General features: G+C 40.6%; 1 protein-coding gene across 1 annotated transcript in view; it reads left to right on the top strand.

Annotated features, from left to right (window-relative positions):
• LOC126162448 (protein Gawky) overlaps positions 1-27,196 on the top strand; it is a 294,019-nt gene that overhangs the window by 129,675 nt on the left and 137,148 nt on the right. The window contains exons 6-10 of the mRNA XM_049918963.1: positions 1,918-2,392; positions 11,582-12,171; positions 19,484-19,580; positions 25,642-25,914; positions 26,217-26,510. Of these exons, the coding sequence (XP_049774920.1) occupies positions 1,918-2,392; positions 11,582-12,171; positions 19,484-19,580; positions 25,642-25,914; positions 26,217-26,510 (1,729 nt within the window). The remainder of the gene's footprint in view (positions 1-1,917; positions 2,393-11,581; positions 12,172-19,483; positions 19,581-25,641; positions 25,915-26,216; positions 26,511-27,196) is intronic.

Here is a 27,196-nt window from a genome sequence, read left to right as displayed (position 1 = left end):
AGGGGAATTTACATGAAAGTGAACTAAAACTAGAAAATTATACAGATTACAAAATGCAAAGTGTCCCTTGTGATAAGCTGCCTGGAAGCATTATTGAGAACTCTTGTTTTGTCACAGTTACACTGCACTCAATAGTTAGTGGCGGTGGCTATTGATTTACATTTGTGGTACAGATGAGCAGGTTGAATAGAGGTTGAGAGAGAGAGAGAGAGAGAGAGAGAGAGAGAGAGAGGGGGGGGGGGGGGGAAATACGTGTGTGTGTGTGTGTGTGTGCGCGCGTTATTTCAAGCGCACGTGCATATTTAAGCTGGGACATAAATTGTATGATGTAAGAGTTACACAAGGATCACAAAACATTCAAAGCACATTAGTTCATTAGTTTTTATTTTTATTCACTCGCCTAAGTGGTGTGTAATAGAGTTGAATGGGGTAAAGTAAGTCACCTTTTCCTATATCCTTTTATTAACTGGCAGTTTTTTAGTATTTTCAACAAAATACAGAGTCCGCCAGAAAAATGTATACACACTTTAAGGAACCAAAGCATTGCGTATTTATTTATTTTACATTTAATAATTGATCACACATGTTGTACAACTTTGTTTACCACAGGGATACTTTAAATGTTCAAAATTTTCACTGTTGGTGGCTGTACACATGACGACGAGCAGTCGCCGCAACTATGTCAGCCAGTGTTACAGTGGAGATCGCTGCACATGTCACTGTAATCTACTGGGAAAGTTCCTGCTACATGTGTGGCTTACGTCCATAGATGTTATCTTTCACAGTTCCCCACAAATAAAAGTTCATAGGTGTTAGATCTGGTGACCGTGGAGGGAACTCAGTGGGCCCTCTTCATCCAATCCAATGCCCCGGAAAATTGTCATCCAGGAAAGCTCATACAGCTAGGTGGTAGTGTGGTGGCATTCCGTCCTGTTGGTAGAAAACCTCTTCATCAGCTCCATAAAGTGCACGTGTACCTGGCAAAATTGATGTGCGTAACATTTCCAGGTACACTTCTTCAGTGACAGTAGCATCAAAGAAAAAGGGTCCTACTAAGGCCCTAGATGATAGTCCACACCACACATGAACTCCTGGTAGATTGACCGCATTATCCACATAAAGATGCGGATTTTCCGGTGCCCAGTACACGCTATTACACTCATTCACGGTTAAATTTAAATTGTGCCTTGTCACTCCATACTACCTTCATCATAAATTGTTAGTCATCAGTTGCCATTTGCTGATATCATTAGCAAAATTTCATTCGGCGATTAGGATCGTCATTAATTACTTGCAGTAATCATGGAATGTAAACTTTCCACTTTGCAGCTTTCAGAGTTCTGCTAACCCCCACTTCACGTGCACATTGCATAGCAGACTTCTGTGGAGAATTAACAAACATTATCAACACGAGAGCCAACGAGGCAGGACTTGTATCTTTACGCTGTTTCCTGATCTTCCTTTGTGAATATCACAAATCGTTCCATGCAATTCAAACTTGTCAGTGATGCATTTAATTGCTAGGCGGGTTGGCGGTTCGGCATCAAACTCCCGCCTCCACTGACATTGCACTTCAACAGCATTATCAAACTTGAAAAACCGCTTCACAATATGTTTTCATTGCTCAAATGTCAAGTGTGCTGCAGCCATCTTGTTTTCTCAATACTGAGATTAAAGTACTAACAACTTTTAAGCCAAAGACCATACTACAACACACTTGTAACTCAAATCAAACGACTATATCAATATCGCGATAGAGCCTGACAAAGAGTGTATACATTTTTCTGGCGGAATCCATAGAATATTTTGGTCGTTGTTCTGATACACGCAGGGTAGTTGTTTCTTTCACATTGAAGTGAACCTTCTGAGTTCTACGTGTATTGTATGTATGATTTTGTACATTTTTTTTTCTTCCAGGACACCAGTGCGTCACTTGCAAGTCATCTCGGTTCTTCCAACACCAATAGTCCACCAACCAGTGCACAAACTTGCACGAAATCAATCAGTAATTGCAATCCACTGTCAGATCTAAAATACTTGGACAAGTCGGCACATGTTCCTGAAACTTCTAATAATTATAAGAGTGACAGCAATATTTTAAATTCAACTGAAGGCCCTGCAACAAACTTACGATGGGGAATTCCCAGGGGTGTAGGATTACGTGGTGGTGGAGAGAGCTCCCTAACTGGAGGCAGCGGAACTAGTGGCTGGGGTTCCGGTGCTGGGGGGACAACTGGTGGAGGCTGGGGATCCTCCGCAGGGTCTTCACAGCAGCAGCAACAGTCGGGCTCCAGCCAGTGGGGTAGTAGTAGTGGTAGCAGCCGTTCCAGCTCTGCAGTCTCAAGTGGCCCAGGATCTACTGCTGCGAACAGCAGTGCTCAGCAAGGGTCAGGTGAGGAGTATGCTGTTTTTTATGTTTGGTTTTTCATTGAATGGATAATCAATTAAGTTTCATATTTTGTACATTTGAAATTTATGATACTGCTGGTGTTCTGTGAGTTTTCTTGTGTTGTTGAGTGCAGATGATGACAATGCTAATATGTCTTCCAGTAGTACCTATTTCTTGCATGGAATGTCAACTATGATGCTCTGCTGTACTATTCAGATGCTTCTGCCTTCCACCCCTCCTCTCCCTTACTCTTGTAAGTGCCAGTCAGACTGTGGATGCTTTACAGGTAAGGTGTATAATGGGGTTTGATTTAAGATCATTGTGGGTGCTACTTGGGAAAAAGTTCTCTGATAGTATCGCAATAATTCACTACTTTTCAGAATAAAATTTTCGTGTTTAGTTCGTTCAGATGACATCATCCTGATAAATAGTTAATAAAATTTTGTTGTTTTTAGATGCTAACCTTGTGATTGCTTGGCCTGTTGTATAATTATGTAACACTCAAAGTATGGTTGTAATATACTGCCTGACAGAAAAGTGAAGCATGCAGAAGACATGGTTGGATGTCAATGTAATTTTGTCCATGTGTGCACCATTGGCAGGTTTGTAAATGATTAAGGGGCATATAACATGGCATAAACATCGTCAGATATTGAGGAATCGCTGTGAAGGACATGGGGATATCACATATTCGTATTCGTGTGAGACAGCATTATCAGCAACTGACAGAGTTTAAAAGAGGCTTCATAGTGTGTCTCCATTTGTCCAGCTGATCAGATCTTGCAATATCTACATTTTTGGGGCATAGTGGCCCAATGGTGGGTTGCTAGGGAGCTTGAGGGTAGGCATACTTGCCATCAAGGTTCTGGCCTACAATGACTGACCACGCCAAGTGAGGTCCACTGCATTGTGCAACCACACATGCAGTAATCCTCCCTTCATGTCTGCACCTGTCATCTGAGAACAGGTAATGGACTCCCACCAACATTTCGTGTCAACTTGCGCCATTGGTCCGAGTCTAGCTCCAGCCAAACTAGGGAAATACCATCTCGTGCATAGGCTTCCCATAATAGCTCAACACTAAAGGCTGCATTTGGACTTGTGCCATGACAGAGAAGAATGGACTGGCATTGCGTTGTGTTCTGTGATGAATCGTGATTCTGCACTACCTCGGATGATCATCATTGGTGAGTATGAAGGCAACATGTGAAAGATCTCATTCTTCCAAAGTTTTGTAGAGGCACTATGGTGTTACTCCAGACAGAATGCTGTGGGAATCCATTGAGTATGATTTCAGCTCATGACTCGTAGTCATCGAGGGAACTCTGGCAGCACAGCAGTATGTCACGGAATCTTGCATGACAATTCCTTTGTGCCATTTCTTCAAAAGGACAATGTTCATCTACACATGGCACCATTTCTCGATGAACTCTCTTCTTCATTTTGAGGTGCTCTCCTGATCTGTCTCCAATAGAAAATCTCTGGGACTAGCTAAGATGTCAACTCTATCCCAGTGCCAGTATCAAGGATGTCAAGGACCAGCCACAGCAGTTGTGGGCCAATTTGCCATAGGAGAGGATGCAATGGCTTTATGGCACCCTTCCCAATGAAATCAGTGCATGCATACAGGCCAGAGTGGATGCAACGTCATATTGATAAGTGGGCACTTATTGCCAAGTTCTTTGTGAATTTGACTCAGTTTTGTAATCACCAAAATAATATCACAAACTATTTCAACCAGTGAAGTTTCATTTTTTTTCCACCCCCTTTCGGGTGCTTCATTTTGTCAGATAGTGTAGTTACTCTCATATAGGCTGTTGTGCAGCAGTCATTTACAGAAGTTGTGATGACTCATTGTGCTGTTTATACACCGAGCCTGAGAAGCCTTATAATTCATCCATGAGCATCCAGCTGTCAGGCACAACTTGCGACAATTTTTGGAGTAGTTAACATTAACCCAAAAATGCTAAATAGGATTTCAGGTTACATGGCCTCAGTGACAAAAAAAGTAACATCTTGTCATAATACTCACATAAATAAGAAAATTATGAGATGGTGATTTTTCTGAACATACAGATGTCTGGTGTTGAATTACAGGCAAACAGGTGGACACGCATAAGATGTAGCAGGTCTCTGTCATGTTTACCTGTGAAAAACTGCACAATGTGATGCATTTCTTTAAGGCCGCAACCATCTACTAACCTGAAGTGCACCCTACTGTTGAGAGGGATCAATTCTATCATGAATTTTGACACACACATAGTCTACTATACCAGTGTATTACATATGTTCAGTAATTCATTAATCTGGGTGACATGCATCTATGGTTCAAACCTGTTTTTTTGTTGTTAGTGGTGGTGGTGGTGGTGGTGGTGGTGGTGGTGGTGGTCCATGTGCATACTAATATCAATTTTTTGTAGTTTGGGATATGAAGAGTTATTTATGGGGAACAGTGGCCCCTCTACACTGTAGGCATTTTTTGTGTTGTGGTTTCCTCACATAAACGTTGAGTGTGACCACTGTCATTCATAGTGTCAACCACAAAGTTTAATTTTTGTCCTTGTACTACCAGAAACACACGTCTGCTTGTGTCTGTATGTGTGTGTGTGTGTGTGTGTGCGCGCGCGCAACCCCCCCCCCCCCCCCCCCCCCCCACCCAAGGTAAGTCTTTCCGCTCCCGGGATTGGAATGATTCCTTACGCTCCGCCCTTATAACCCACATCCTTTCGTGTTTCCCCTCTCCTTCCCTCTTTCCTGATGAAGCAACCGTGGCTTGCGAAAGCTTGAAATTTGTGTGTGTGTGTGTGTGTGTGTGTGTGTGTGTGTGTTTTTGTGTATGTTATTTTCTCTATCAACGTACCAATGCTTTCGTTTGGTAAGTTACAGAATCTTTGTTTTTAGATACATGATAAATTACAGAATAAATTTCTTTTATTTCTGCCTATGTTTACAAAATTGTTAGGCCCTTAGACTACCAGTTTTGATCAGCAATGATATTGTCACATCTGCAGCAAAACATGGGAAAATCGAATGCAACTAGTGGACTGTCCACATCTTAACACACTAAAATACCCCATTATGTAAAGTATTACAGACATATGCGAAAAATGTGCACTTAAAATATGAATAGGGCATACCTGTTTTAAAACCTGCACGTAGTATAATGAAGCCATATTGGCAGCATCAAAATATACACACAAGGTCAGCTTAGCATTGTTGCAGATATTTAAAATATGGTAAATATTAGGCCACAATGTCGACAGAGTTCTCTGGTTGACAGCGCTACTGTTCATAACGAAGTGAAGTATAGTAGCCACAAAATGTTTGTACTTAAGCTTGCTACTGTTAATGTACACACATTCATCAATTATATAATTGTACAGAATGCAATAGAAAGAACAATACAATATATAAAGTCCACAGTAGGCTTACAAAGTCTATAAGTTATTACAGTGGTTGGAGGAACTTCACTGCCAGAACTCTTTTCATACCCTGTGACATGCTGTTCCAAGAAAAGAATGAGAAAATAGCAAGATTATCTGGTTACTGAAATATATATAATCAGAGAAGGGACAAGTACAGAGTAATATGCTCAACATAAGAAAATGAAGGAAATATGTAATGCATTCTATACCAAGTTAAGACAAAGGCAGACAATGGAAACTCCAGAACTCCAGTAGGAATATCAACAATGTAGGAAAAGACAGATTGCTACTTCCTGTAAAGAAGAGACGTTAAGTTGCAGATACGCACAATTAAGACACTTCGTAAAAGCTTTCGGACACAGCCTTCGTCAGTAAAAAAAACACACACACACACACACACACACACACACACACACCCCTCATGCACAAATGACCGCCAACTCCAGCACCTCAGGCGAAAATATACATACGAGATGTGTTCATTCACTTTGTAAAGTTTCAAGATCTTCTAACAATCTGAGAGTATGGCCTTTTTGCATCATGTGGGGAATGCGCATACTGATCTCAGGACAACTAGTTTCTGTTTGATCTGAGAAGTTTCAGACTGATCTGTGTAAAAAGGTTGACAACTCCCAATTTCTTCTTAACAGTTACATAAAGAAATTGCTTAAAATGATGAATGCTACACATCCCCAGCTTAAATCTCAACTTAAGATTCAAAAAGATGGAAATCTGATTTGCCCAACTGTGAACATATCATCACTGTGCTATAAAGTAAATAATTTTCTTAACACTAAATTTAAATCATTTTACGCATGTGGTACATATTTACAGGCTAAAAACAGTTTTTAGTTTGCAAATGCAATGAAGGACACACAAATAGCTAATAATGAGACGACGACATTCCTGGATGTAACAGACCTCAGCAGTAATGTTCTGATAAAAGAAACTATTGAAATTTATACCTAAAAACAAAGATGATGTGACTTACCAAATGAAAGTGCTGGCAGGTCGACAGACACACAAACGAACACAAACATACACACAAAATTCAAGCTTTCGCAACAAACTGTTGCCTCATCAGGAAAGAGGGAAGGAGAGGGAAAGACGAAAGGATGTGGGTTTTAAGGGAGAGGGTAAGGAGTCATTCCAGTCCCGGGAGCGGAAAGACTTACCTTAGGGGGGAAAAAGGACGGGTATACACTCGCGCGCACACACACACACACACACACACACACACACACACACACACACATATCCATCCACACATATACAGACACAAGCAGACATATTTAAAGACCAAATATGTCTGCTTGTGTCTGTATATGTGTGGATGGATATGTGTGTGTGTGCGAGTGTATACCCGTCCTTTTTTCCCCCTAAGGTAAGTCTTTCCGCTCCCGGGTCTGGAATGACTCCTTACGCTCTCCCTTAAAACCCACATCCTTTCGTCTTTCCCTCTCCTTCCCTCTTTCCTGATGAGGCAACAGTTTGTTGCGAAAGCTTGAATTTTGTGTGTATGTTTGTGTTCGTTTGTGTGTCTGTCGACCTGCCAGCACTTTCATTTGGTAAGTCACATCATCTTTGTTTTTAGGTATATTTTTCCTTCGTGGAATGTTTCCTTCTATTATAACCATATCATTAATTAAAACTATTGAAATTATTAGACGTAATCTGCTAACACGTAGAAAAATCAGTACTGCAGATTGTGCAGAACTATCTAAATTTTTAAATTCTGTTTGAGCTTAATTATTATTATTATTTTATTTTATTTTTTTTCTTCAGTGACAAATATATTATCAAAAAGATAGGCTTGGGATGGGTAATAATCCGACTGGTACATTTGCCAGATACGTTTATGAACAATTTAGAACATAATTTTTTTGCTACGTTTCCACAGGTAAAAGAAAAAAGCTATTTATTATAAATGGTATGTTGATATTTTATTAGTGGTAGAGGCTGTGACTTGTGAGGTTAATGCACTTGCCCAAGCAATGGGCAGCATGCATCCAAAAATAACTTTTACTGTGGAAGTAGAAGAAGGGGACTCCATTAACTGCCTTGACCTTACTATTGAGAAAGTTGACAAAAAACATAAATTTCCAATTTTCAGAAAACCTACATGTGCAGATATTATCATCAGTGGCAGTTCATGGCATCCTGCATGGAAAAAAAAGCCTTCTTCACCTTAGTGATTTACCAGTTACATAGGCTGAACTGACCGCTTTTTTAAAGTAAGGTTTAAGGGGTGTTCACAGCCACATAACATAACTGCTTTGTGTTTGCATTTATCAGAAAACAGTCATAATATAGGGAGTATTGAGAATAGTGTGTGTGTGTGAGTGTGTGTGTGTGTGTGTGTGTGTGTGTGTGTGTGTTCGTGTTCGTGTTCTCCACAGGGTGCAGAAGGGCCATGTTCTCAGCTTGTTAGAAGAGTGTGAAATCAATAAAGTGAAAAGCAAGGGCCACTGCACCAGATCTATAAAAATGGCTACAACAATCAGTTTCTGTTTGTCGTGGGGTCACTAGTGTTGTCGGAACACATTGCTTCACTTCTGCAATGTTTGCATGTTGTGGTGAGTAAACTTCAAATATCAGTAAAAATATTTTTTAAATAAAGTAAAAGAAAACAAAATAAAAAAAATAAAGTCAGTTGATCACAATCGTAATAGACCAGCAAAAAAATTATCTTTGCTGAGTTACTACAAAAACTGCACCTTCAAAAGGTTTAACTCTTGCAAACACAGCAGTCTCACAGTAAGATGATCAGAGAAATAAAACAGTTTGTAAATTTTACTCTGCTGAAATTCACAAAGCTTAGAGGTAAAATTTACGCAAACGTCAGTTTTAAATTTGTAAGTGCAAGAACAAAGTGTGTTTTATTCAACACCAACACCAATTTCCATGAAAAAAAATAATGAGCTTCAATCAGTTGAGACCGACTAAGCAGATGCATAAGAAAGCGAGAGGATATTCAAAATATTGCTTGGTGCACATGCTCTGTATTTCTGACTTTTGTAGGTCAATTTGTCATCGCTTCTCAGTTTGACTGACCACAGGTGTCCAGTATCAAACTGTTTGTCTCTACTTCCCCTACACCACTGTGGTATGTTGTTTCTAAAAAGTTACCATTTACAATCTGTATAGAAAACTGATATGCGCCACTAGGTATCCGCATGTACAGATACATCACAGTCCACCACAAAAGCATGTTGTTCTGTGTACATTGTGCTAAACCAAGCTCACCGGATTAAGGGACAGTGATTACTGCCATCATGAACTAACAAAAGTTCGAACGACATTCAGTTCAGATTGATATAGCAATAAAGAGACACAGTGAGCTGTGAGGTGCAGTGGGGACAAAAGCAGACAAAAGAACAGGAAAAAAAACTCCCTGTTGCTCACCTAACATTTCATGAGAGATGTCTGTGACTGGATTTTTTACTGCAAATGATTTAAGCCTCTATTTCAGAGCAGCCTCAAGAAATGAGATCTGCAGTGATACAGTTTCTCTCCATGCTGTAGGTGTTTGCTAACTTCAGTGTGAATGTCGCAATGCCTACATTGGCGAAACCAGGTTACTGACTGCAGGTTTGCCACAAGTTCTGGAAATCGGGGAATATCAGAGAATTTGAAACATGTCGGGGAAATTTGGAAAAAAGGAAGAAATCTCATTTTTGTCTCAGTAGATGAAATGGCTTGTTTACTGAGATGTTACGCATTGTCTCTGGCTGGGTGCAGCTGAGTATGTGCACTGCTTCCCTGCTCACTCATTCTTACTGCTTCTCCCATTCCTACAATTCCCCTCAGCTTGTAGTCAGTGCTGCCACGACTTCTTGCCACTAGTCTATCAGTTGCCGATGAGAGGCAGGGAGGTTTGACAAGTGGTTTGTTTGGATCTGATTCTCAGATAATACTGATGCAGTCACCAGAGACAGCAGTCATGGGTACATGAGTTTTGTCTGAGTGATTGTGTGAAAGTGTGTGCACTCTAATTTTCTGACAAAGGCTATGGCCAAAAATGTAGTTGTGGGGAATATGATAGTGCCAGTCTGCGGCTCAGCGATTGTCTTCACGGTGAGTTGCTACCTATCCTCATTAGTACTGATTCTCAGAGTATTCGTGCAAGTTATCTGATGCTTGGATTAATCACTGCAGTCTCATTTCATCAATGTGGTGTCTGTGACACTTGAATAGCTGGCCACATGAGTGGACTTCCACAACAGTCCAAAACCGCAGGCCATTTCTGCAGGCATCTCTTAACGAATCTGGCCTGCCTGCTGATCTGAAGCCCACCATTTCCCACTAATGTGCAGGCCCTGTCTGTCTGATCTAGTCACACCGATCTGTGTGCAGGCCGGGTCTGTGTGACATAATGCGGTGGATTTTCATCATGGACCCAGGACTCTGGTGCTCCTCAGCAGGCCAGAGGGCACAGAGAATGGATTTCAGGAATTGCAACTTTCTTACTGCAAGTAAATTGTACAGTGCGGTGTTTTATAAACATTTTATTCGTTGTAGTAGATTGTGGCACGTTGAAAGTAGTCCATACATTAGAAAGTATGGATGATAAGAAGGAGAAAATTATGGCAATCGCTGGCAGTTTGTACACTATGTACTCATATATTTTTCGAAAGAAAAATTATACAATGCCTGTAAAATGAAATTATCGTGTGGCATTGATGGCTGGGATGCCCTATCCGGGGAAGTTTGGCCACCAAGTTGCAAGTCTTCATTCAGGTGATGCCACATTGACTGACTTGTGTGTTGGTGATCATGAAATGACGATGAGTGCAACACAACACCCAGTCCTCGAGGGGAGAAAATCTCCAACTCTGCAAGGAATCGAATCTGGACCCGCCTAATGGCCGGCAAACATGTTACCACTCGGCTAAGCAGGCGGACACACAGAACCACTAAAATAATAGACATAACACAGTGGGTAATAAGTGACAACAATGAACATAGTAGAACCAACATTTTATTGGCGGTCACCTGTAGTGTTGGTTTACGCAACTCTTCCCAACCTTATACGCTTCTTGCAGGAGGCTTACTCTTCCCTGAGGTTATTTCGTCAGGGGAAAATGCTAAAATTTGTCTGGAAATCAGGGAAATACCAGACAGTTCCACTTGGGAAAACTTGTGGCAACCCTGGATTAGGCCCTGTCTTGGAATATGAGTGCTACGTATGATAGAAGCAACACACCAAATTGACAGTAGTCAACACCTCCAGGAATGTGGCAGGTACATCCATTTTCAAGAAAATTGTGTAATTGCTTGACAACTAGGGGCACAAAATTAGATGGTAAAGCCTTTGTAATAATTGATTGTCCGAGGGAGGATGACTAAAAGATGTTGGCAGCCTGGATGTTGGTGATCCCAGTCCAACAGGGTGCGTGACATTTGTTAAGTCCATACTGTATGCATTTTATGACACACTGGAAAGGGGATTCATCCTACACAATTTGTCTCCCCCTTCTGCAGGTTTTGTCTTGCTAATACTGGTTAATATTTACTTTATTTTGATAATGCAAATATTCATGTGGTTTTTTATTGAATTTCTAGATTGTGTGCTTTTTCATCTTTGTTCCACAGATGAGGACTCAGCATGTTAGGTCAGCTGGGGAAAGTGACATATTAATGACACACCACAGTCACGAACAGTATTTTGTGTGTGTGTGTGTGTGTGTGTGGAGAGAGAGAGAGAGAGAGAGAGAGAGAGAGAGAGAGTGTGTTGATTAGGGAATAATGATCCTTTAATTTACAGGTAACTCAAATAAGGGCAATAATTCACAAAGTGGACAGAATTCTTCACAGCAGAGCCAGCCACAACAATCACAACAACAAGGAGGTAGCTCTGCATCATCAACACAGTCTACATCCTCCCAGATGAGTCAACAAAGTGGCCAGACAGGTGGAGGTGCACAGCAGGTTGGGGGAGGTGGAAGTGGTCAATCTCAAGGTTCACAACAGCAGCAGTCTGGTAGCAGCTCAGTAACTCAGCAGCAGACCTCCAGCTCAGCTGGACAGCAAGGCAGTTCCACAAATCAATCCTCTTCCCAGCAACAGCAACCAGGGACATCAACTGGTCATATTCAGACTGTGACATCTGGCCAGAGTTCAGTACAACAATCTCAACAACAACAAGGGAGTAACAATGGTTCCAACTCTAGTGCATCTGCTTCATGGGCTGCTGCCGCTGGCAAAGGTCTAAGTGGCAGCGGAAGTGTAAATACAGGAACATCTAGTTCAGGACAACAGTCTTCTGGAGCAACTTCAGGTTCTTCCAAGCAGCAGCAACTTGAGCACCTGAATTCCATGCGAGAAGCACTCTTCAGTCAAGACGGTTGGGGAGGGGTGAGTAGATTTGTCAAATATGACAATGAGAGATAACTGGGAGCCTGTGTGTGTTACTTTCACTGCTTCAAATGTTCATGAAATGGCTGCCACTCCCCCTGCCACGTTCCTCCAGTCTGTTCACCCACCTTGTCCCTCCACTTAAGCACAATTCTGCCCAACCTCTCACTCCACTTCGCACAGCTCTGCCCGCTATCCCTCTCCACTCCGCACAGCTCTGCCCGCAATCCCTCTCCACTCCGCACAGCTCTGCCCGCAATCCCTCTCCACTCCGCACGACACTGCCCGCAATCCCTCTCCACTCCGCACGACACTGCCCGCAATCCCTCTCCACTCCGCACGACACTGCCCGCAATCCCTCTCCACTCCGCACGACACTGCCCGCAATCCCTCTCCACTCCGCACGACACTGCCCGCAATCCCTCTCCACTCCGCACGACACTGCCCGCAATCCCTCTCCACGCCGCACGACCCTCTCCACGCCGCACGACCCTCTCCACGCCGCACGACCCTGCCCACCCTGGCCATCCTGTGCTGTACCCTTCTTACTCTGCCTAGCAGCCCCTCTCCGTACACCTGTTACTCTGCCCAGCTCCCCCTCTCTGTACACCTGTTACTCTGTCCAGCTCCCCCTCTCTGTACACCTGTTACTCTGTCCAGCTCCCCCTCTCTGTACACCTGTTACTCTGCCCAGCTCCCCCTCTCTGTGCCCCTCTTTCTCCATCCAACTCCCCCTCCCCTACCGCTGTTTCACCTCCTTCTACCCCTCTTTCTCCTCCAACTCACCCTTCCTCTCATTCTCCTTCTTACCTTTCCAATTCCCCTTCCTCCTTTCCTCTCCCAGCTTCCCGTTCTGTCTTCTTTTTCCCAGCTCCCTTACCCCTCTTCCTCCTTGCAACTCCTCTTCCCCTTTTCCTTCTCCCAACTCCCTCCACTCTTCCCCTTCTTTCCCCTTCCTCCTTCCTATTCCCTCTTCCTTTTCCTCCCAACTCACCTGAACATGCACCCCCTCACCTACTTTCCGTGAGTTCCCATCCTTACAAACATTACATTATCCAGAAACTCACCAAATTTTTTCTCTTCTGTGTGCTTGTCTGCTACATTACAGCCTTGATTTTACAGTCATTAAAACCTGTTGCCAAAATATTTCCTTCGTGATCAATAGACCCTTCACTTAATATAGTGGAGACTATTATCCAGGTCTCAGTTATATGCATTTGAGATTATCTAGATTGTCAACTGTGAGAAATGTCTTTGTGGTCTAGTCCGTGCATCCATGGACGTGTCATGCTGGCACTACCTGCTTGCACCCAGCATTATCTCTACGCAACACATTTCATTGTTATTTTAGTTAGTACAAGTGCAGCAGATTGGTATTATTGCTTTAAGGTAAAATGATTGTTGTTATAACGCTAAAAAAAAAAAAGGAGAATGCTATTGCAAGTTAGACAATTAGTGTGGTGTAGATACTTCTATGATACGTGAATTTAAGAAGCCTACTGATTCAATTTTAAAATCCATTTGCAAAACCTTATTGTGAAGGCAGGAATAAACACAGAAAAGTGATGAAGAAACTGAAAAATGAAGCTTTTTCTTGCTGGTTTTTACAAAAATGATCAACTGGGTAATCAATATCTGGTCCTTTGCTCTGTGAAAAGGCATTGCAGTTAAATTTAAAAAAAATGGTGATGAGTAATTAGTGGTAACAGATGTTTGTACAGATTTATATCTCATCATGGAATTTGCAGATTGGAAATACAATATGAAAAATGACAGCTGATTGTGGGCTTTCAAGTAAAAAATGTGGCCCGCAACTATGTACCCTCAGACTCTGAGTTCAAATATTAAAAGTTTACCTGGTTTCATTGTCTAGGGGCTCGGATTTGTAGTTGCTGTATTACATGCCAAATACTGCTGAGTCTACAGTATACAATATGAATTTACACATGAATTGAATGGTCGAAGGTTCCTAATTTTGAATGCAACATAGAAATTTATATATGAAAGATTGCAATTAAAATATGCAGGTACTATTTTAACAACTTTAAATGATGAGTACGATAGCAGAAGAACCTTTAAGCATACTGTTTATTTCTGAAAAACACTTATTGGTGTCGATGGTCTAGCAATTAAATAAAATATAAGTTGAATAACAGGGAAACAATAGATTCCTATTCCATTAAGTTTTGGGTGTGCAGCTGTAAGAATTCTCCTTCTTCTTCTATTATTTCGGCTGTATAATGTTCAGCCATCTTCAGAGTGAGCCGCAAGACTGCCCCTCCAGTGCTTGCTTTGTCCCTTTATACTCGTGTACTGCGCAACTGCAAATGCGCCAGGGGTGTTGGTCAGCAGCAAAGACTTGCACAATGCGCGTGTTACATCTATGACTCCCCAATCGATCTGTGTTGGTATGTCGACATATCATTGTGAGCTGCACTGTGATGACGTCTTTGTGAGTTTATTACACAAAGTGCCGTATTCCATGATTTATCAAGGTTGAAACCACTATCTCTATTAATTAAATTAGTTGCCAAGTGAATCTCAGTTGCCTCCTTCACTATTGAATCCCAAAAAGATGATGTAGTTGTCAAAAGTTCGATGTTGTCGTACAACATACTGTGACCAGTGCCAATACAGTATTCTGCCACGGCCGACACTTGTTAGGTTGTAAAAGTCGTGTGTACCTCCGGTTTTCTGTACATCTTTCTTGTACAGTAAGAGTTGTTTGTCCAATGTAAGAAAAGCCACATTCACATGGAATTTTGGAAACTCCATATTTTCAGAGTAGCAAATCATCTTTGACAGAGTCCACGGGTGCAGCTGTCTTGGGTGGACGACGAAATATCACTTCACTGTGGGTTTCAAGTCAGCAGATTCAAGCACTTTCTCCTCGAAGTCTTCACAGACGGACGGAGTCGCCATGTGTAGTCCCTTAACGCCTCTGGTGGCCAACTTATTTATGGAAGACCCATGGTTTTCTGGAAGTATGTTGGTGGTGGTACCTTTGTAGTTTGGCCACATGCTGAAGATAACTTGCAAGACTTCTCAAGACATCTGAACTCCCTCCACGATCAAATAGAGCTCACAGTGAAAATTGAAGAGGAGGGATGCTTTCCATTCTTGGATGTTCTGGTTCGGCGCAGAGAGGATGGCACTTTGGGACATGAAGTGTATCGGAAGCCGATGCACGTGGATTTATATTTACGTGCAAATATCTGCCACCATCCTGCCCAGACGATGATTGTTCTCTGAACTTTGACCCATAAAGGGCATATTATTTCTGACGAAAGCAGTCTGCACGATGAACTTTCCCACTTACAAAGAGTGTTTAAAGACAATGGGTACTCCCCCCAGCAGATACAGAAGGCACTGAAAATGAAACCGAAAGAGGTCACAAAGAAAGCAGAAGAAGATGAAGAAACCTTTAAATTGATGGCCTTCCTGCCATATGTGTGTAGCCTCTCATCAAAAATAGGACGGATTCTCAGCAGACACAAAGTAAAACTAATTTTTCATCCTCCACCCAAGACAGCTGCACTCGTGGGCTCCGTCAAAGATGATTTGCTACTCTGAAAATATGGAGTTTCCAAAATTCCATGTGAATGTGGCTTGTCTTACATTGGACAAACAACTCGTACTGTCCAAGAAAGATGTACAGAAAACCGGATGTACACACGACTTTAACAACCTAACAAGTCGGCAGTGGGAGAGCGCTGTATTGGCACTGGTCACAGTATATTGTATGACAACGTAGAAATTTTGGCGACTACATCATCTTTTCGGGACTCAATAGTGAAGGAGGCAATTGAAATTTGCTTGATGACCAATTTAATTAATAGAGATAGTGGTTTCAAACTTGATAAATCATGCAATCCAGCACTTGGTGTAATAAGCTCACAAAGACAACATCACAGTGCAGCTCACAATGATATATCGACATACCAACACAGATCGACTGTGGAGTCATAAATGTAACTCGCGCATTGTGCACATCTCTGCCACCGACCAACGCCCCTGGCGCATTTGCATCTGTGGCAGCATGCGCAGTTGCGCAGTACATTAGTATAAAGGGACGAAGCGAGCACTGGAGCGGCAGTCTTGAAGCTCACTCTGAAGATAGCTGAATGTTATACAGCCAAAATATTAGAAGAAGGAGAATTCTTGCGGCTGCACACCCGAAACTTAATGGAACAGTCTTTGCGCCGCCAAAACCTGAAGATTCACAATAGATTCCTACTTCACGTAATTAGTTTTGAACAACACCATAGCTCACAAGATAGTCACTTCTAAACACATACTACGTCTTCACTGCAGAAGCCACAGAAATCGCACAAGTGCACCCAAGTCGGCACTACAAAATTGTTCTATCTCCCGTGACCATACGCAAACTGTTTAACAATCTCCAAGTATTTCCTGCGACCATCTGTCGCACCTTCCCGCCCAGCACGCCTGTGTCCTGTGCCATCCAATGCTCCTCCCCACTTCCATACAGTCTCTCCATTGACTTCAGTAGTCTCCTGCCGTAGTAATGAGCACTGTGATTGGCTAAAGCGCTCCCGCCGTGTCTCCAAGCCAACGCACACTCACAAACATATTGAAACACATACAGAATATTGGATTTACGTTTAAATAAATTAAAATTAAATAAATATTCCTACGGCTGGGCCATAAACTCGCTCTAACACACATTATTAAATACATAAACAAATCAAATATGTATATCACAGGAATAGAAACAAAGGTAGGCCAGTAGCCTGATCTCTCTGTGCTTTCTAAAACACAGTAAATATTGCACCAATTTCTTCATGAATAGTATATATCTGAAATAAACAAAGACATAACGAATAAATATATTTATAAGCATGCTACTACTGTTTTCTCGCGTAACTGTGGAGTACTGATGGCCTGAAGCGGTCAATAGTAATCGGCCACTTTGACCTCCAATAACTCATATACTATTCAAGTTACAAGCCTGTAATTCATACCAATGTAGGTTTATACTAATAGATTTCTAAAGACACGTTGATCAACAAAATCGTGTGAACTGTTAAGATTTTGGAAATTCGTTGCTTGGTGTTACTTGTATAATTTACAGTCGGATACTAAACTTGAAACTAATAAAGATATTGAAAATCTGATTACACCTTCAGAATCATCATGCAAATAATGGCAGTGTACATGTTTCTTTTTAAGGTATCATGATTCTTCTGGCTATTATTAATTTCTACATGAACTGTGAAATATCTGCCATTATGATTTCTCAAAGTCTGCCATCTTTGGCACTCTTGGCATACAAATCTCCTTCATTGACATAAAGCACAATCCTCGACACAACCTCGGCCTGGACCACGCGCTGGGTCTACCCCTCTTGCTCTGGCTAGTGTTCGGCAAAACGCGGTTGCTTACAAGCCCCAGTGTGCCGAACAGCCTTTGCGGCCATGCTATCTCCGAACTTAGAATATGTTTGGGGCGCCACAACTCGCTCGTTAACCTCACGTCATGTAGATACAGTAAATTCTGCTAAAAGTGGTTTAAAAAAAAAAAAAAAAAAGGTTGGTTGAAAATGTCTAAGAGTTAGACTTTATTTACAACACTGGTAGAATGGGTTTATGTTGGATATAATTACAGTCAAAATCTTTAATTGACAAGACTTCAGTTCCAGTAAATAGCAGATAACAATATTAGTTTGTGCAAATGCTACTGAGATCCGTGAAATGCCTTAGCTTTTCCTAAGAAATTCCAAAAGCCCTATGTGCTTAAAAAATATTGGGGTTCCCTCAATTAATAAAAACCAAAAAAGTACTTGGATTGGATGAAAACTGAAATATTCATGGAGTGATATGACAACACTTTTATCCCCGAAGGAAGAAAAAAAATTCAAAATGAAATTGATTATCATGGAGCAGTCCTACTTTTACTTTATAATTGCAACAACTTGTAGAGAGAGAAAATGGAGTGCTTGCAGGAATATTTTTTCCTCCTAATGTGACATTGTTGTTACAACCAATGGATCAGATTGGTAATAAACATTAAAATGACTTTATAGAAAACAAATTTTACGTAGATTGTTGACTTATTTTGTCAGTTTCTGGATTTAATTAAAAGGAGACTTCAAACAAAGGTTGGAATAGAATACTAAAAACTGGCCCATGACATTCATTACCTGATAGGATGATTTTGTTTTGGAGGGTGCAAATGAGCTAATGACTGACAAAATATGCCAAGAATATGATACTAGTGATATGAAAGAGTGGTTCACTTGCAACAGTAATGATCTAAGGTTTTCAGATAATGTCAGATGATAACATTATTGGAAACATTGTGTGCTAACGAACAGCAGGAAATGAAAGAAAGAAGAAAAAGGACATGCAAAAAAGTATGTGCAGGACCTTCTGATGCAGAAGCATTTCGAGCCCCGGAAACTACTTTCAAATGGTTGGAAAAACAAGCTGTGTGTGATAGCATGAATTTACTACAGTTAAAATGAGTTCGTGATGTAGCAATAATGAAGAGAAAAAATCTTTATAAACATAGATTTTTATTCATTTCATTAAGTTTAATTTGTTTTTGTTGTTTTGAGGAAGCACTTAACATTATGTATTACCCTAGAAAGAGTACCATGTCACAATGTTCCTAAAAGATAACCATACGTGGGCGACATAGGTCATCTTTCTATAGTTAATAATACAAAAATCACTTTTCTTCATTCATTCAGTTATTCGGATTTTTTAGTATCCAAATGATTTATGACAAAAATTAATCCAGTTAGTCGAGTCTCCACTGTAATCTTTTCCTGCCACTCAAAATCAACTAAATTTGTTTTCTCCCCAATATTGTATGCAGATAAAATGTAAAGTTAATGTATCACTCTTGTGTACTTGACAAGATTCCTTACCTTACAGGTTTGACTTGATTAATACTGCCTGCTCAATAATACATTCATTGCAAACTGGCAGTTTAAGAATTTTATATTTAGCACAGTGCAGTTAATCAAACTCAAATATCAGTTAATGTAATTTGTAATTCATTTTGTTCTGATATTAGCTTATTTGTGAAGTAAATTCTGAATGGTTACCAACTGTCACAAGGGTGATGGCCCTCATTTGAGAAGAACTCTGGGATTAATGTGTTTCTTAAAGACTTTAGTTGGGTCATTAATAGCATATCAGTTGAAATTTTTATTTGCGATAATTCGTATAACCGTTTGCATACAGCAGGACATAGTAGTTAAAATATGTTGCACAAGTATGCTGCATTTTTAATTGCATTGCATATAGTAAAACTGTGTGTGTGTTTATTTATATATTTGCAGCAACATGTCAATCAGGATACAGGTTGGGACATCCCTGCTTCACCTGAACCAGGTGTTAAAGATGGTGCTCCTGTCTGGAAGCCAAATGTCAACAATGGTAAATTATTTGACTTTTAGACTCTATCTTATATGTATAACATGATTGTGCAATATAAGAAGTATTTGACACTCTATAACCAGGTATTAAATCCAATCTAATGTATTGTATCATATTTTTACATTATGTCTCTTATGGGATGAAGAGACTGGACAAAAACTTCGGGAGAGGGTTTAAATTTCTAACTTTTGAAATTTCTGCAGGGAAGAGGAGTGCTGCTGAGGAGGAAAAATTTTTAATATTATTTATGGTGATACATTCAACTCTTACATTACTAAGGCAACATTTTTGCTTTCTTATTGGATTGTTCTGTGTACTTTCTTCTCTTATTGCAAAGCTCACTATCAACTTTTTGAATCTTGGACCGTAATTCGCCTCATTTCACATGAGATTAATAATTTATTTTTCTGAGCAAGGTACTACTTTGTTGGCTGATTGTTTTATGAATTATTTTGACTGTTTTGTTTCTATTGCATTGCATAATGTGTGTGTGTGTGTGTGTGTGTGTGTGTGTGTGTGTGTGTGTGCAAGAGGGACAACATCTCAAATCCGCATTCGACCATTCAGGTTTAGATTTTCTGTGCTTTTCTTCAATTGCTCCAGGCAAATGACAAATGTTGTGATGGTTCGTATATTTTCTGTGAAAGGACATAGCCGATTTCCTTCCCCATTCTTGAGAGTCCGAGCTTGTACTTCATCTTCCACTTAATCAGCCTTGATTGAAGGCTGCCCAGTCCTTCATTCATCATGAACATCTATTCTGCGAGTATTAAACTCACAATACCACTTGACACATTAATATGATTTATCACTCCACCCCCATAAACAGTTTTGATTTCATCAAAAACCTGGAAACGTGCATTTTCCTTTGCGAGAAGAAACCGGATTACACTCCTCACCTCCAATCAGCAGTTTTCGGAACACACACAATTATTGCATTCTACTGCCAACACCTTATCCTTAACACAGTGCTGTCAACTCCTTTCAAAACAATCTCTTCGATTGTTAGAGGCTCGATGCTGTTACTATCTGAGCATACCTTGTAGATTATATACAAGGATTTCAGAACCTTCCTATACTTTCTGTTGTGTAAAGTTTTAATTATGCAGGAGTGATGGACTGTTGCAGCCTGCATCACATAGGAAGGCACTTGCGCGCATAGAGCAGGAGGAGGAGATTAGTGTTTAACGTCCCGTCGACAACGAGGTCATTAGAGATGGAGCACAAGGTCTGATTAGGGAAGGATTGGGAAGGAAATTGGCCGTGCCCTTGCAAAGGAACCATCCCGGCATTTGCTTGAAGCGATCTAGGGAAATCACTGAAAACCTAAATCAGAATGGCTGGATGCGGGATACAACAGACGTCTTTCTGAATGCAAGTCCAGTGTGCTAACCACTGTGAAACCTCGCTCGGTGCGCGCATAGAGGCTGAGTGCTAAGGAAGTGTGGAGGGGATGAATCTGCGCATGTGTGGCGGCAGAGAGCGGGCTGACAAAAGTCCATTTTACCGTACTGTGTTGCTGTGGACAAAAATTAGAGTAATTTGTCTGTGGTACATCGTATTAAGTGTTCAGATCTATGAAGGCAATAATAAATTTTTAAAACAGATGTAGGTCAATCTTCATGAGAGAGAATTTACTGCACATCTTGATGACATTACGTCAACAGCTCCACAGCTTTAGTCCGTGCCATGTTCAAAGGTGAGAACAACTGGCACAGTTTTGCAGAGGCATAAAACACAATTTTTCTCAAAATGACAATCGGCTAACAACAAGGTCATTGAAACTGCTTGCAATAGTAATTTATTGCAATTTTAACTGTATTATATGTAAAAATGTAATACACAGCAAAATTAACTTCAACACAAACCGAAATCATTATATTTGCTTGACAACTGTTTCTACTCCATAGAATTTTTTGAAAATATGTATAATGCATTTTTATGGGTGTGTTGGACTTCAGTTAAGTGTAATTACTGTGCGTAAAAAAGAATTACTAGTAGAAAAGACCAGCACAAAAGACGGTTGTAGAAATGTTTAGTATGTTGTTATAATTTTCACTGTCAACAGGTATTATTAGGGTAAGTTAACTTGTTCGACATTACAGTGAAAGACCACATGTACAATCCATTGACAAGCAAGCAGTTAAGTCTTCTGTGAATAACTTGAGGGAATGCTTACCAGTAACGTCGAAAACCATTAATAACTCGACAGGTAAACTTCCCTACCATTTTCAGGCATTTTCCAATTTGTGACTTAAAAAGACGGGTTACATGTGGAAATAAGAGTTTTTGACCAATTCATCTGGCCACTTTCTCTTACATTATTAGAGCATACAACATGTTGGGAAGGGCTTAACTTCTCCTCGGGAAATATGTTGAACTCTATAGTCTGCATACTTCATTGGATACAAATTTCAAAAAAATAAAGGCTAGGAAGCTCTCATATACTATCTATGCAATGTAGATGTTGGAATCCACATTTTGTTTACCATGAGTCACCAAAACTAAGAAATATTATTACTTTAATTTGTTCCAAAGTCTACATTGTAATACTATCATCACTGCTATCTGAGTCTCTGCCTGAATCATCTGAGTGAAAATTTACGATGATGAATTCGAGGCTTGTGTCGGTCTTCACTTCTGTATTAAAGTCTTCTTCCTAAAGCTTTCCAGCCCACACTGAAGAGAGGGATGATTGTTTATTCATGCGTGTGTGTGTGTGTGTGTGTGTGTGTGTGTGTGTGTGTGTGTGTGTGTATGTGTTTTCCAAAGCCTTATGCCTTAGCACAAATTAGTTCCATAGGATTATAATGTCAAAAATCAAACTATGAAAAATCCAGGATGGAATGTAACAATAATATGAAAAGGAAAGTTGCTACACACCATATAGTGGAGAGGCTGAGTCATAGATGGACACAGCAAAAAGACTGTCGCAAATAAGCTTCTGGCCAACAAGGCCTTTGTCGAAAATAGATGACACCCCCCCCCCCCCTTCCCCCGCCACACACACACACACACACACACACACACACACACACACACACAGTCTCTGGCAGCTGCCAGAGATTGCATTTGTGTGTGTGTGTGTGTGTGTGTGTGTGTTGTATTTGAATATGTGTGAGTGATCTATTTTCAACAAAGGGCTTGTTGGCTGAAAGCTTATTTGTAACACTCTTTTTGTTGTACCTATATGCACTCAGCATCTCTGCTGCATGGATTATACTCTTGGTGATACTTGGGTAAACGCAAAACTGTTCGACCATATTCACATGCAAGAAAGTCAAGTTTGTACATTCTATCGTGTGACTTGTATAAATTAATGACCTGCAGGAATTTTGGTGTTTGTACTTGGTGTTTTCTGTGTAATAACCAAATGATAACAGGCATGGTACGTTACAGTGACCAACTTCGAAGAGAGCTATGGCAAGAATTGCTTAGTGAACCACTACATCGAACTGACAACATTCATTTCTGAATGGTAGTCACTACTATTCGTCTTACACCTGAATATACGTTCACTCTCAGGAACAAAACCAGAAGAAGAGCTAACATTCAAAATATGAATATATTAGAAACAAACATTCCACATGGGAAAAATATATTAAAAAAAGATGCTGTGACTCAGAATCATTCCACGAATACCTGCTGGAAAATGAGACATGGCCCTAGCAGTTGTAAAGTCCTCATAGGAATAAGTCCGTGAATAATTATTTTGAATGTTATTTTAAAAAAACGTGCTGTGTCGTACCAAACGAGAAAGCGCTGGTAGATAGACACAATGAAAACACACACACACACACACACAAACACACACACACACACACACAAATTTCAAGCTTTCGCAACCCACGATTGCTTCATCAGGAAAGAGGGAAAGACGAAAGGATGTGGGTTTTAAGGGAGAGGGTAAAGAGTCATTCCAATCCCGGGAGCGGAAAGACTTACCTTAGGGGGAAAAAGGGACAATACCTGTCCCTTTCGTCTTTCCCTCTCCTTCCCTCTTACCTGATGAAGCAACCGTGTGTTGCGAAAGCTTGAGATTTGTGTGTGTGTTTGTGTGTTTTTTATTGTGTCTTATACCAGCGCTTTCTCGTTTGGTAAGTCATAGCATCTTTTTTTAATATAACATTCAAAATAATTATTCAAGGACTTATTCCTATGAGGACTTTACAACTGCTAGGGCCATGTCTCATTTTCCAGCAGGTATATGTGGAATGATTCTGATTCAACCAGGCTTTATCTAGGTAACACACTCTTGAACTACCGCCATCTCTTGTATCGTACATTATGGTTTATGCTGCTCCTGTGTCACTTTCTTCAACTAGAAACTCTCTCCTTAACTTATTTGAAACCAATGTGGTCTAAAATTCTTTACATTGACCAAGTGCTACCTTTGCAGCCAATTTTTTCATTCACAATTGTAACAAATTTTTGTGATGTCAGTTATTAACCATTCACACGAAGCACTTTGAAGCAGCGTTGTCAAAAGAATCCTTTTGTGTTAAAATTTTCTCACAATTTTGATGCTTTTAGATGACATGAAACCAACTTTCCTTAAGCTTGCAATACAATAGCTGTGTCACTTTTGTTAAGTCTCTTCACAGTTCTCTTGCCAACACCACACGCTTCTGTAGTGCCTTCAAATGTCAGTAGTTAGAGTTCAGATTCCAAATTCATATTTGAAAAAGTTACAAATGCAACAAATAATCACCCTAGCCTGCTTGTGAAGATTTCTCATTATTGCCATCACATAACTTTTATTTTTAATCACACTAAAACATTAACAGAAACAACGATTACATGGCAACCCGATTGTCGAAAATTTGGTAAACTGTCTCCATGTGTCCGTGTTCTGACAGTTTGTGCCAGGTATAATTTTCATTATGTCTTAAATGCTTTTTTAATGTAACCTTTGCGGTTTTAGCGGAACAAATGTAGATAATAAAGTGAGTTTGAAACAAAATGTGAGAGAAACATTCATTCCACCTCTAACGGCATGCTGTAGAAACCATTTGTTTTTGCCTCTCTGCCTACAGTGTAGATGTTGTAAGTATTTTTCAGGGAACAATTCAGTGCACATAGCTTTATTAGGCATATTTTCTTGTACCAACAATCAGTAACAATATAAATTGCTCTTCGTGATGTGTTGTACAGAGGTACAGATTTTCGAATTTCCAAATATGGTATAATATGAAACCATGTCACATGCAAGCTGTTCGTGTTCCTGGCTCGACTGCACTGCTATGTAATTCTGCACTTTTGCAGGTTCCCCACTTCCCACTGAGACAGCATGGCATTTTAGCGGGACACACACACACACACACACACACACACACACACGAGAGAGAGGGGGGGAGAGAGAGAGAGAGAGAGAGAGAGAGAGAGAGAGAGAGAGAGAGAGAGAGAGATCCACATGCATGATTAGAGATCCACATGCATGATTACTTCATATCCATTCCTGATTTAGGTGTAGTAGTGCTTTAATGTCCACTGGTCATTCCTAGTTTGTTTTTCTATGGGTTTTTTCCCCCCAAATTTGGCAACATCCTGTTAGATTTACTCTCCTGTTCTTGTGCGACTCGATCTACATTGTGTCTGTCAAGAGTTGTCATTTATTGCGGGTGCTGAGCTGAGCATGCAAACAGTTTGAAGACTGTGTGTACAGTCACACAATCAAAATTGATTTTATTTTGTGGGGAACTTCTACCTGTGTCTGCAGTTAATTTGTTACCTTTTGTTGTTAGTAAATTAGACTCATTTATGAGTCTTCTTCTTTCGCTCTTTATGTTATTAAGCTTATTGTATCTATTAAAGTATATTCTGCCTATCTGAAGAGTAAATTATCAGTGTTACCATCACAGTAAACAGTGCACATTGATCTTTTGGGTTTACACACACACACACACACACACACACACACACACACACACACACACTTTGTTTTAAGTGTGGTGGAATTTATACAGTTGTGTTCTCCATGACCTGCAACATTTTTGTTCGCTGTGGCTTTCAAGTTTTTTTATGATGTTGGCAATTATTAAAAATTGTAATCTTATTATAGGGACAGACCTCTGGGAAGCAAATCTCCGCAATGGTGGTCAGCCACCACCCTCGCAGGCTGTTCAAAAGACACCATGGGGCCATACACCGAGTAGCAACATCGGAGGCACGTGGGGTGAGGACGACGATGTGGCAGATAGTTCAAATGTGTGGACCGGTGTCCCTACAGCTCCCCCTGGCCCAGGCCCCACGGCATCAGCATCTCAGTGGGGTGGACCTGCAGCTCCTGGTGCGGCGGCGGCAGCTGCAGCTGCTGCAGCAGCCGTTTGGGGTGGTCAGTACTGCACATGTGCATTGCTGTTATGTGTAAGATAATTATTCTGCTGGATTCTATTCTAAAGAATAGTTTTTTTAATGGTCGTGTTTCCTCTTGTAAAATCTGTTCTTGAATTCACACTTTCACGGATTTTTTTTTGAAGACTATGAGATGTTGTGTTTAGTATTCACATACACAATATGACTGACAGAGGGTAGAGTTTTTGAGTATACTGAATTGTGAACAAAACTGTTGGTTTTTATTGAATTTTGTGTCATGCAGGGGGAAAGCACTACTGATTTGTAAATTCTTACTTTCAGGTGGAATGTTAGGCCCACGAGAACATATGCATGGTGTGGTTGAGGGGGGATTGCGTGGAGATGTAGGGGTGAGGGACATTCGGGGCGTGGGTGAGATGAGAGCTGCGACTGGAGTGGGAGTGGGGGATCCTCGCCGCTTGAATGGTAGTGGTGTTGGTGTCGGGGCAGGAGGTGACACGAGTGCTATGTGGGCAGCACACCCCACAGCAAGTGCTCCACATCATGGTGCTGCACAACACCACACTGGGCAACCGTCACAGGCGAAGATGGTGCCACCTACAGTCCCTACAGCAGGTCTGTTCCAATGTCGTAAATTTTAGTGGAAAATATGTTAATCTTTTTTTCCCACCTCATAGGTATTTGAAAAATGACATGTTTCAATTACTGACCATCATGAGGTTCTTTAAACCATTTACGGTATCATATTAGGTCAATATAAAGTCGTTGAAGGCCAATAATAAAACCACGAATTTGTCACTGTTGTCACATCAACAATTGGCATTAATGCTGTGAACGATTGCATACCGCAAAGAGCCAACTCTGTGGTATGCGTCTGTTCGCAGCCTTAACACCAAGTCCTCATGTGATACGGAAGAGTGCATTGCCTAGCACAGTTAACATATGGGCAATTTAATTTATATTAATATGTGTTTATCATTTGATGTCAATGATTTTATATTTATATGATGCTGTAATTGCTTTTAAGGATTTGATGATGGTCAGTCAACCGAAACTGGTTGTTTAAATAAAGATTTTATCAACAGCTCAGGGTGGAAATAATGAAATTTTTCTGGTGTCAATGTTTCTAAACTTTGTTCAAGACGGCGCACGATGGAGTCTGCCATTGGGTGGTGTGTATCATCAGTGGCCCAAACTTGAATGTTCTGTCAGATAGTGTAAAACACCAACTAGAAAAATTTGCCATATAGCTGAAAATTTAAATAATGGAAATTTAACATACATTAATTGAAAACAGTAGT

This window comes from Schistocerca cancellata, chromosome 2 (genome assembly GCF_023864275.1).
Source record: "Schistocerca cancellata isolate TAMUIC-IGC-003103 chromosome 2, iqSchCanc2.1, whole genome shotgun sequence".
Lineage (NCBI taxonomy): Eukaryota > Metazoa > Arthropoda > Insecta > Orthoptera > Acrididae > Schistocerca > Schistocerca cancellata.
This window is presented reverse-complemented; position numbering and strand designations above follow the sequence as displayed.